The sequence below is a fragment of the Phodopus roborovskii genome, unplaced genomic scaffold (assembly GCF_943737965.1).
Source record: "Phodopus roborovskii unplaced genomic scaffold, PHOROB, whole genome shotgun sequence".
Lineage (NCBI taxonomy): Eukaryota > Metazoa > Chordata > Mammalia > Rodentia > Cricetidae > Phodopus > Phodopus roborovskii.
In genome coordinates this window covers 227,923-240,397 of record NW_026125958.1, presented here as the reverse complement: position 1 = coordinate 240,397, position 12,475 = coordinate 227,923, and the positions used below count along the sequence as shown (strand labels likewise).

Sequence of the window (12,475 nt, the reverse complement as noted above, 5' to 3'; positions counted from 1 at the left end):
TGAAACCAAGAAATCAAGAGGTAGAAAAATGGGGCAAAGATCCCTGTGAAGGCTCATTTATAAAATAATGATAGAAAAGAAGGGTTTTCTATTTCTATTTTGGTTCTGGCCTTTTAAAGAAATCCCTGTTATTTTAGCTGTGAATTTATAATCTACTTTTGGATCCCTAGAGCTCATAAAAACGTTCTAAATTTAGATAGCTGTCATTTAAGATTCATGTTCAATTAGGAAAAACTGAAAGTCAAGTGAATATGATATGATGTTAAGTAATTATTGGTGATTTTGTTAGGCATGATAATAGTGTTATCATTTAAAACAGGAGTGTGTTTCTAGGTGAAATGGCAGTGCTTTAGCAGTCTCCAGGGGCAAATGATAACAGGAAAGGACAGCTTGAACAGGGACTAGCAAATGTTTTGATAACTGTTGAAGCTCAGTTCTGGCTTTCATGATATTAGTCTCCCCTTTTATTTGGAATTTTCCAAAATAAAAGGTGAAAAAAAGAGAGGAAAAATAAAAAGAAAAGAAAACAACCATATTCTATTAATTTAGGCTAACATTAGGATTAGGTCATTAGTAAACGTTTATCTTTAATGAGGCACAGCCACTGGATTATTTTAATCTCAGTCAAAACATCTCCCAAGGACCGCCTCAACAATAAGAAGCCCAAGCCCAGATTCTATGACAACAAAGGGCATCTTCTCTCCACTACACTGTTATTTTAGGACCTCCTGACACTAGCAGCATGACTGTCAAATTGCAGGTCAATTTTAAGATTTTACTGTCTGTGCTTGTTACTTTATAGCACACTATCAAAACTGCTTTTAGTTTCCTCAGAATAAAATATGGGCAGAGACAGAGTTCTTGAGTGAAGAATAAAATGAAACCAGAAACGTGATTTAAAAATCATTATACTCTTAAAATTGAGTGGGATGTCTGAGACCCTCTCTAGTTTCAAAGCAAAACCCTACCTTCAGCCCTCTTAGATGGATACAGATCCTCGAGTGTGAGGAGGTTAAGTGTGTGCCCTGTAAGAGAGCAACTTCATCCCTGGACTAAATCTTATCATTAAAGACCCTTCCTTACTTAAAAGTCACTTGTTGATTCTAGAGGTGGTCTGTAACACCACAGTGAAGCACATACTCTTACAGATAACAGTCTTTCAAATAACTGAAGAGGCTGATCATTCTCTCTATGGTGGACTCTTAGAATAAGAAAATCAATACATTCCTGGATGGCTATGACCTCAGGGTCTTTAAGAGCTCTTCCATCCCATAGCACTTCATTTGGGATTCATGTATGTCTAGAAACGCTCAAAATCTTTCCAAGGAACATGTGAACTAGATTTAAAAAAAACCTAACTTATTATCATTTGTGAGCACCACAGTATGCATGGAAGTCAGAGGATAACTTTCAAGAGTTGATTCTCACCTTCTTCTACTTTGTGAAGGCAGGGTTTCCCTTGTTTCTGTTGCACTGTGTACTTCAGACTAGCTTGTCTGAGAGCATCCAGGGTATTCTGGTTTGGGAATTTAACTCAGGTGATCAGGCCCATGGAACACAGCAAGAGCTTTTATCTATTGAAGTCACATTGCTGGGTTCCAGATGTAGGATGATTTAAAGCCATCCGTTTCCATCTCCTCACTTACCATAATATGGGCTGCCTGAAAACAAATGCTATGATCTACAAATGCTAGTTTTCCTTTCATATCTCTGGATCTAAAATCAGCCATCTCAAAAGAACAACTGTTACTCTATCCCAAAAAGTCTGTTTACCTTCCAAGGCAGTTGAGGAATGCAAAAGTGTCTGCAGAGGAAGGTGCCCTCATAGCAAAGTCAAGGCCTTGTGGAACAAAAGGAAATGCTACCCTTAAATCTAGGAAATGTTTTTATGGGAAAGCTTCATCTATTTTAGAATTTAAAATCAATAGTTATATATGAATGGCATCAATATGTCTATTAACATTTCAATTTTATAAAGAAAAAAGAAGTCAGATTTTTTATCTTTGACAGAAAGCAAGTCTGACTGGGCTCTGTGATTTGACAGAGGAGCAATACTGTTGGAAAGGAAATACATTTAAAAGAACATTCAAGGTGGTGATAGTAATGTTTTTACAATAAAATATTTTAAAATTTTATTTTATGTGTATGAGTGTTTTGCTTATATGTTCTTTGTCTGTTTACTACAGACATGTCTGGTGCCTGCACAGGCCAAAAGACGGCAATGGGCCTTCTGCAACTGGATTTATAGGTGGTTGTGAGCTGTCACGTGGGTGTCGGGAAGCTAACACAGGTCCTCTCCAAGAGCAGCCTTAAACTTGAGTCACCTCTCTTAACTTCTGAGTCACCTCTCAGCTAGCTCCACGATAAAAGATTTTATATATCAGCTTATAGCAGCTAGCTCACAGTTCTAGCCTATCTGCTAGCAAGTGTTTTGAAGGCTGCGACTCTAAGATAGAATTCGCAGGTTATCCTTTTCGACAAACACTGTGGTGTCCTGCTTACTATGAACACTACAGGGAGTAAGAGCAGTATGTAAGGGTGGGAGTATGGCTTGTCTTGAATTCTATATACTTTCTAATTAATGTAGCCTAAGAATCCATGTACTATTTCTAAGCTATTGCATATAACTAATCAAAACATTTATATCTTTTAAAGTAAATAGTCATAATTAAATCCACACTGATCTTGCACTTATGTAGCTTCAATTTTTCTTTGTTTCGGTTCTTTGGATACAAATTTCTATACAGACAGGCAGCATATTAGTTAGCCTTCTGTAGGGGGCAACTTATGAAATGCCCCCTAGACACTCCCACTTCTTGCTATGCAGGTCCAGTATGTGAGCTGGATCTAATGAATCATTTCCAGCTAATGAAATATGGTGTGCTACTTTTGGAATTAACTTGTAAACCTGATCTCTACCCTTGTTGCTTGCTCCGTCAAAGCTAGTAGCCATGTTAGTCTATGAAGAGGTCCATGTGACATGGGACCAAGGGATGCTTCAGGCCAATAGCTCTTAGGAAATGAATCCCTTTGTACATGATTACTGACAGTCCTAGTATTGACAAGGTCCAGAGTCATCTTATGAGAGATCTATAGCCAGAGGATTTGACTAAGTTGGGCCTCATTCCTGATGCACAGAGAGTGGGGTAATACATGGGTGTTGCTTAAAAGCCACTAAACTTAGGAGCATTGTGTTATGAAGCAATATATAATCTGATTTTGGTATCTTGAATACTGAAGCTAGAATATACTCCCTTTTCTATTTTCCTAATCAAAGTCATGGGTTAATTTTGAATAGAATAAGATTAAAGACAAAATACAGTATGACACCAGTCCATAAAGCTTTATATAATCACTTTGGACATTTATCCAGGTATCTATAGACTATTTAGTTGTACTTGGCTCACACTGCTCCATTTTAAACAAAATTATGTGAGAAACAAGTGAAGCAATTAGTATATTAAAATCAAGATACTGTAAGTTGCGAAGCTTCCTTTTATATGGCAATATGATTACATCAAAAGAGAAACTTCAGTATGTTATTACACATTCTGAGTTGCCAGAGAGACTTCCTACATGGAATCCTCTACTCTCACCTCTCTCTTCTTCACTAAGATACAAACTGAATATTTTGGGGTGTCTCATCCCTTTAAACTCTAAGTAATTTTGGAGCCTCTTCGTTGAAGTGTGCTGAAAATATGAGTACCTGATATGCCAGGCTATTGTTTCTTTGTCGCTTATAACCTTAAATGACAAAATCCTTTTTTACCAGTGACTTCAGGTCTCTCGAAAAAGATGAGTCCACGACTGTTGCTAAACTTGAAGAGAAAGGTGTTAAGATTTTCTACAACCAGAATCACTTAAAACTCTACTCAAGAAAGAAAATGTACACTCACAATTCAAAAACCATGTAAAGCATTCCATCTGAACTATATGTCTCCAATAACTCCACAATGTGTGGATGTTTCAGCATATGACAGATACTGGCTTCCCGCTTTAGATCTGCAAAATAAACATACAACATACTTCATTAGGTAGGAACAAAAGACAATTAGAGTGAAGGGTGAATGAATGAATGGACATGATCTATGGTAACATGACAACTTCTCTGACTAAAGAGATGAAATCCCCCATTTTAAACTAAGTTTATCTTCTTTCCCTTTCAAGACTGTGACAGTACAACTTCTTATACTTTTTGTCAGCTTCCATCTACATATGCGAGGAAGCTCCTACTAGCAAATGTTTTCATTTCTTAGAGCAAAGAAATACCTTGTTCCAAAGTAAAATAAGTACATGTATATTTCCCACAAACTCTTATAGTCACCTTTCTGCCTCCAAATTTATAACCTTTCCTTGATCTGTTGATAAGTAACTCGATTTACACTGTTGAATTTTACCTTTGTCTTAGTTTTCCTTAAGTCAGAAAAGAATAAAATGTAGCATTTACAGACATATCATAGGAGTTATGTGGAATACAAAAAGAAACAGTATGTTTTACACAGAAAAGACACTATTCCCAGAGCCTAAGTTAGAATTTATTAGTTCTTGCAATGATATGAATAGAATTCAGGGCCTTGTGAATTATAAGTAAGCACCTTGCTGCTAAATTACACCCCTAGCCTGGGAAACTTTTGTTTAATATCATATATAATGTCTGGTGAATGACTCAGGTTCTTTTAAGTACTTTGCAATGTCATTCTCAAGAACAAACAGACAATGCAGGTAGTACCTGCTGGGCATCATGATATGTGCCTGTAATCCTAGCACTTGGGAGGTAGAAGTAGCAGTTCAAGGCTATCTACTGTTAGATGGTGAGTTTAAGGCCAATCTGGACTACATGAAACTGTATCTCATAACAACAACAAAAAGCAGGCCTTATTTGGAAAACAAAATTAATATGAACATCCTCACACTACGTTTGGGCAGGGGCAGTCCACTCCTATTTAGTCTATACCTGTTTGGTGATATATAAAATTCAATATGGTGTTCTTATATTTGAACATAAAAGGGAGACAAGAAAGTAAGGAGCAAGGACACACTACATAATACAATAGATAACATGATCTCTTTTCTGGTTTATTAATTCAACTTAGTCCTGCCAACAAGAGAAATGGCTGCAGGTAGAAACTTACAAAAGCTACTCACATACAGGCAAATTAAGTAAAAGAAGGCACTACAGAATAGACACCATCAGAAAAGGATGGACCAATAATATAATACAATGTTAAGAAAGTCAGGGATATAGAGGAAATACATATACATACATACATACATACATACATACATACATATGTTGGAATCTGTGAAAATGCCATAAACATTCTGAGCTGGTAAAATTCCAAAGAGAGGTCAGTTACTGTATGTAACTAGTGACGCTTTGAGTGAATGTGTGCTAGTGACACAGGCACAGCCACATCAAGGACCCCAATGCCTTAGACCCATGGGAAACGGCAACACTTGCCCTGGCTCAGGCATAGGTAAATGACAAAGCTTTCCCTCTGGTCCAAATGTGAATGTGACAGTATATGCAGAAAATGTAGCTTTCTTCCTCCCTTCCCCCTTGTTTACAGCCTGATGACTGTTCCCCTACGGCCCCTGCTATGATTTGCTAAATGGGCCTCCTTGATTCAGCTGTATACCATAAACCCTGCCTCCTGGTTTGCCTATATACAATAACCATGCTGAGTGGAGGAGTAGTGCAGCTTCTCCATCCAAAAGCCCAGACTACCTGATCCCATCTTTCCTTGTGTCTACCATTTCTTCATTCCCTTGTTGCCCCTAGGCAGGGTCTTGGAACTCAAGCTATGAAAGGGTGTGGCAGGTCAGGGCTGAACTTAGTATACAAGAGATGGTTATTTAATGCTAGATTAAAATCAACCATTTCTCTTGCTGAGCTGAGCACTCCAACCATTCTGTGGTAGGTACATTCCTGATGAGGAAGCTCACTCAGGCCTAGAAACATGTTCATGATCACACAGCTATAGAGCTATCCCAGGAGTGAACTTTGAGTCCTGGCTCCAAACTCGGCAATCTTTCCATTAAGCTGTGTTATGGGTGTGAGTGTGATCACAGTTGAAGATTCTGGCAAAAAAGTAGAAATGGCTGGGCCAAAGCAGGTTTTGCTTGTTTGTGCACTGTGCTTGTTGAGGAAACCCTGTGTGTGGCTGTGAGCTGCAATGCATTGATAAGAAGCCCACAGAATCTAGAGTGTGAAACTGGGTGTGATGCCTGCCTTTGTCCCTGCCACCTGCGTACTCAGTACCAACTTCTACAAAGGGCTTCCTTTTAGTGATCAAGATGGGAATGGGGTTGGTTGATGCAGTACCTTCAGAGGCTACTGACTGACTTCAAAGGGCAGTGCTAAGACTGCAGCAAGAAGCCCCATGGGGCTCTAGGATGGCATATAAGTTAGTTATCAATCTCATTATCAGGGAAGGGCATTTAAGGTAGCCTCTCCACTGTTGATGTAAAATAAAAAAATAATAAATATACATACATATATGAGAAAGAGAGAAGGTTCGGGAGCCAGATTTAAAAAAAAAAAAAAAAAAAAAAAAAGCCCCATGGGGAAAGGACCATGTAGAGTACAGCATGTGGGGGAAGGCATAAAGGGAGCAAATGTGAGTATGGCTGTGTTCAGTGCGGACCTCAAAAGAAAAGATTGGAGGCCCAGAAAAAATGCCTCTCTGCTAAAAAGCAGTTGGGAAGACCTTTTCGGAGGAGAGAACGAAGCAGCTGCCTGGTTGCGCAGGAAGATGCCAACCATATGGAAAGTTTTGCTTTGTTTTGATGTTTTGGTTTTTCGAGACAGGGTTTCTCTGTATTGCTTTGGATCCTGTCATGGAACTCACTCACTCTGTAGACCAGGCTGGTCTCAAACTCACAGAGTTCTGCCTGCCTCTGCCTCCCGAGTGCCTGGATTGAAGGAATGCACCACCACCACATGGCCTGAGGAAGATATTTAACAAGCATGTTGGAGGGCCAAACTGAGCCACACATCAATCAGATGCTTGCATGGCTCTTTTCTAAGAATGTTCTGCTTCCCGACTCCAGGGAAGTTTTATTACTTCTTTTTGTTTTCCCTAGCTTCTCATTTTATCAGAAGTCACCCTTTCATGCCTCTGTTTTCCACATTAGTGACTCCTTCCCATTAGTTTCTGTTCTTATGAAACACAATTTTAACTGTCCTCCTGATACCGGAATCATAAAGCAAATACATTCAGTGTCTGCCACAATAAAAGCTGATCTTTCCTGCTCTTCAGTTTATTTTCCACTTTTTCCCTTTCATGTAACTACAACATGCTTCAGTCCCCATCACCTTTTGTTACATGACACTTTTGTTACAACGAGAGCTTTTAGTTGAAAAAGATCTGCCCAAGATCCCCTGCACATGGAATTGGTGAACAGCTGAATAAGCTCTTGGCCTAGTCTTAATCCCCACCACTCCAAACAAAGACAGAATTTCTGGGGCCCCTGCTTTTCTATAACAAAGTGGCATAAATGCCATTAGATCTGACATTTTGGAGACTAAAATCAAAGTGCTGCAGGACAGCACAAGTCTTACTATATGGAAATAAGTTTGACAGGATAGGGACAGCAATGTAAAAGATGCAGTTATTTTCCATGACATCAAGTATCAAGTAAATAGTGCAAACAGAAAAGCATTCTTTAAAAAACAAATACCAAAATAAAAATTTAAATTAAGTAATTCAGGAAGCACAAATACATTCTTTGTGCATTTTGACTGTAGACTGCCAAAACAGGAAATTCAAAATGGTCATTTTAAAATGTGAACATGCCCTAAGGAAATACACACCCATTGAATGCTGTTAAGTCTGTGATGACACGGTGGACTAAAACTATAATTTGCCTACATATTGATTCATGAGGCAAGGAAGAACTGGAACGCAGATGGTACTACTTTGATGTACAACTGTTTGACTGCTCACAGATACTAGCATAAAACACATCTGTGAACAACATGGCTTAGTGTGCCACCTCTGCCTGTAGTGACTGCTTTGTTCACTGACTAGTAACTGTCAACCTCTCCTTCTGCCTCTTCTCTTCCCATCATACTTTATAATTTCCTAGGAGAATTTGAAAGATACTTTCAATCCTCTGTTTGTATATTTAGTACCCTTACATTTAGCTATGTAACCATATTTAGTCAACTCATTTCCTTTTTTCTTTTCCTTCTATTTATTCATTGTGTCTTTCACATCACGCATCTCCATCCCATTCATTTAACTCATTTCCCGTTAAAAGAGGCACTCATGATATTTAATTTTATAGCTCAATTCAGCAACGTATTAAAATTAAATTAACATGCTATCCAATCTTAAAATTACTATTAATTTCCTAAGAATTTTGGGCTGTCCAAGAGCAATAAAGTGAGTACGGAACTAGGACTGGCTTATCAGTCTCTTAAATAAGGAATAGCTAGGGAAGCTGTTTCAGTAATAAGTTTAAAAACAATTTTGCTGAAAAATATCTTTACTATTCATTTTAGTTCCACTTAGAGTTCTTTCATAAAAATTGGTTACCACTTAGTGCTACAATTCTGCAGTAAGCTTATTCATCAATGGGTAAAAGCTAGGTTTAGTATTTATAAATATAGTCGAAGAAAGCAATTTCAAAAATGTTTACCTTTGAAAGAGTAATCTGAACTGTCGTATTGGAACTTAAAACACCTACATTTAAGAGTTAGTTTGCCCAGGAACATTCAATGAAGATTAGATCAGCTATTTTAATAATATCACATTCAACCCAATATATTAAAAGTATTATTTCAACACATACTTAAATTTTTTTTTTTGAAAAATGTTAGTTTTGTGCTCTTTGAGATCTGGTATGTGTCTTATACTTATAGTCTATATAAAATTAGTATAGTCACAATTTAAGTGTTTAACAGCAACATGGGAATAGTGGCTATAAATTAGAAAGGTACAGTTCTAGATAAGTTCATTTGCTTTCTTCTTTATTACATTTATTTATTTGTGTGTTCATGTGCTCGTGTGTGACAAAGTCATATGTGGCAGTCAGAGGACTGTGTTCCAGGAATGTTCTCAGTTCATCAGGCTTGATGGCAAGTGACTTTACCTGCTGAGCTTTAATTCTTGTCTTTTTCTGTGACCCCCTCCCCCATCAAATTCATACCTGTGCACGACAGATGGGTATTATACCCATAAGCTATATACCCCAAGCTCTCTTTGCAATTCTTAGGCATGCATTGCAGTCAGCCATTGAAAAAGAATCTAAATTCAATTATGTTCAACTCAAGATTATGTCTATAAAAGGAAACTGTATAGCTCATCTTAATAACCACATTTTATCAATTAATAACTAAATCTGGTTTTCCCACTATTGTTAATCTAAATCCTTAATTGTTCTGTCATTTAGAATTATTTTTATCTTGCTTAATTTACCAAACAAGAATTGTTTCTATAGAATGGCTTTATAGATTGAACAGTTGACCTTGAAATAAAATATTTGAGGATTTACTAAGTATCATTTGTGATTTTCAAGCACACATTCTTCAAGTACTTACTGAATAATTGTGACCACTCGTGTGTGTTTGTGTGTGCGTGCACGTGCACAAGCGTGTGTCCTCATTTTACAGAGAAAGAAACTGAGGTCCTAGGTTCAATGATGTAAGCTGCTGAAAAATCATGTAACCGGTCATTAGAGGACAAGACTAGTGACAAAAGCCCAATGCTCTTGATATTACACCATAATAGCTTGCGGGACTGTGTAGTTTACGTATGTCCCAAGATCCGACTGGGGAATGGTGCTAGCATGGTAATACAGGCTTGGTTGTGCAGCTAGCAAGGGTGCTACCCACCCAGCTTCTTCCTGCTTCACGGTCACCACAGAGGGCCAGAAGCCAGACAGTGACTTTCTGACAAAACACACAGAAATATTCTTATTCACTTCTAAATAATGTCTAACTTATATCACTAAGGGATGATTCAAGCTCCAAACTAAAACAGAATATCCTAATGTTGTCCTAGGAATAATTAAGGCCAGTAGTAATGTGTTTATTTGAACAAATGTTGATAACAAATTAAGTAAATGAAAATCAGTATTGATATTTTTCCTCGCTGTGATAAAACTAATGACCATGTGATATTTTACGACAGAAATCTAAGCAGAACCTTGGAGACGTTACAGTAGTAAAGTCATTTTCTGCTGCTGAGTTCCACCTTTATATAATAACCAATTTGAAGGATAAAGTACAGGTCAGATTTGTTTTAATAAGGCTATTTTTCTATAAATCAAAGAAGATCCATGTCCCTCCCTCCTTCACTCCCTCCCTCCATCCCTTTCTTTCTTCCTCCCCAAGACAGGGTTTCTCATAGCCCTGGCTGTCCTGGCACTCGCTCTGTAGACCAGGTTGGCCTTGAACTCACAGAGATCCTCTCCTGCCTCTGCCTCCTGAGTGCTGGGATTAAAGGTGTGTACCACCACCAAGGCTAAGAAAGACTTTTTCAATCAGTGGTGACCAAAGGCTCAGACAGATCCATGCAAACATTTTGGTTAACTGCAAACTCATTACTTCTTTGATCTTTTACACATTTTACTACTAAATTTATTATCTCTTTTCACACACTTGTAGAGTTCTATGCATTTTCTAATTTCTTTGTGTTCTTGTCTACCTTTTAACCCTATAAGCTAAAATCTCACCTGCCCTTTGGAAGAAGAAAAGGAATTGGAAATGATGGACTAACAAGGTTTTTATTTGTCTCTTGACTAGACAAATGTGCATTAATTTCAACTGTACTTAATATTTCAAACTTAATGAGTTTTGGTAATATTATTTCTCAAATTTTGATTCTGGTGAGTGAAACAAACACATTAAAGCATACTGCCCTATTTAACATTAAATTTAAACTAAAGGAAATATATATGTACAAATACCAATGGACTATAAAATAAAGCCAATTATTGTGACAACTACTTGTCTTTCATTGTGATGACTTGGAAAATAACTGCCTAAAATGTTACTTATTTACTTTGGATTTAAGTCATAAAAATGTCAGGTCATTCCTAATCCATATTTAAGAGCTAAAAATCATTGATCTTACTATCTAGATGTTCCAGGAGAAAAATTCAAAGCTCTTTATTAATATTAATCTTCAGAGACATTAAAGTATATTTAAAGAGAAGCATTTTCTTAAAAAACCATTTGGGGTTAAGAGTCAACATTAGATTAAAAAGAACCAAATTATCTCAGAAAATATACTCTCAGTCTTTTATACAAGGAGTTACTCAACCATGAATATGGCAAAAGTCTGTTTGGAGATGCAACTAATAAAACAGATGTTAAGCAGGCAGAGAGAGAGAGAGAGAGAGAGAGAGAGAGAGAGAGAGAGAGAGAGAGAGAGAGAGGAGGGAGGGAGGGAGAGAGAGAGCAGAGGCAACTGAAATCCAAACCAAATCAACTTTTCATTTTCTCATATATATGACTAGTGAGAGTATATTTTATGCAGTTACTAAATACAATGTTCCTAATGTCTCTAATAGGTACAGTTCTTTGCTTGCTTTTCTTTTGTGGAGGTATAAACCAAAGAGGCAAAGATCAGAGCATTTTATGACAAAAAAACAGACACCTGTTTTAACATGGTAGTCTCACTCTATAAAAGGAAACCGGAGAAACCCTAGTTTATGCTTCAATTGGTTCTCAATACTAAAGTCTTAAAAAGCATCATACATTTTGGGAGATGGTGGTACTTTGTAGGATGATGAAATGAATTTGTTAAAGTTCACTGAACTACAGACATAAAAGGATTTATTTATTATACATATATTATTCAATGAAGTTTAAACATCAAAAGAAAACATTATTACAGTATCAGTTCAACTAATTTGTCAAAATAACAATTATTAGGCACATATCTAGTGCATAATATTTCCTGATTATATTACCTAGATTATTTCCTATTTTTATTTATTTATTGATTGCTGTGATCTCCTAAATGACATATACCAAAACAGATTTCCTTACTATTTACTTCTCTATACCAATCCTTTCTCCATGAAGGAGCCACTGAAAGAAATAACGGCCAGTGAGGCCAAGAATTTCCCCAGAAAAAAACCTTTGATTTATTTTAATATACAAATGAGCAAATAACTAAGATCAGGAATCCCTACAGTACAGTGAAATTATTACCAAGGTTTTTAGTTATGTAGGTTTCTCCATCTAGTCATAAAATCCTTTTGTCAACAATATCTCACAGAATACTATAAAAGTTGTGCATAGCAGTTTGCACTTGGAATCCTAGCAATTTGAGTCAGAGGCAGAAAGACTGCTAGGCATGGGCTACAGAGTGAAACTATCTCAAAAAGTACAAAACAAATGTATATCAAAAAGTATCAATATCTAACATTTATTGTGGAAAACACTACAATGGGAAGAATAAAATAAGTGTTTTAATAAATACTGTAAAATCAGGGATAGAGATAATACATACAGATG

General features: G+C 36.9%; 1 protein-coding gene across 13 annotated transcripts in view; it reads right to left on the bottom strand.

Annotated features, from left to right (window-relative positions):
• Cask (calcium/calmodulin dependent serine protein kinase) overlaps positions 1 to 12,475 on the bottom strand; it is a 309,975-nt gene that overhangs the window by 185,212 nt on the left and 112,288 nt on the right. For all 13 annotated transcript variants that reach the window (XM_051179168.1, XM_051179169.1, XM_051179174.1 and 10 more), the window contains exon 3: positions 3,897 to 4,002. In XM_051179168.1, the coding sequence (XP_051035125.1) occupies positions 3,897 to 4,002 (106 nt within the window). The remainder of the gene's footprint in view (positions 1 to 3,896; positions 4,003 to 12,475) is intronic.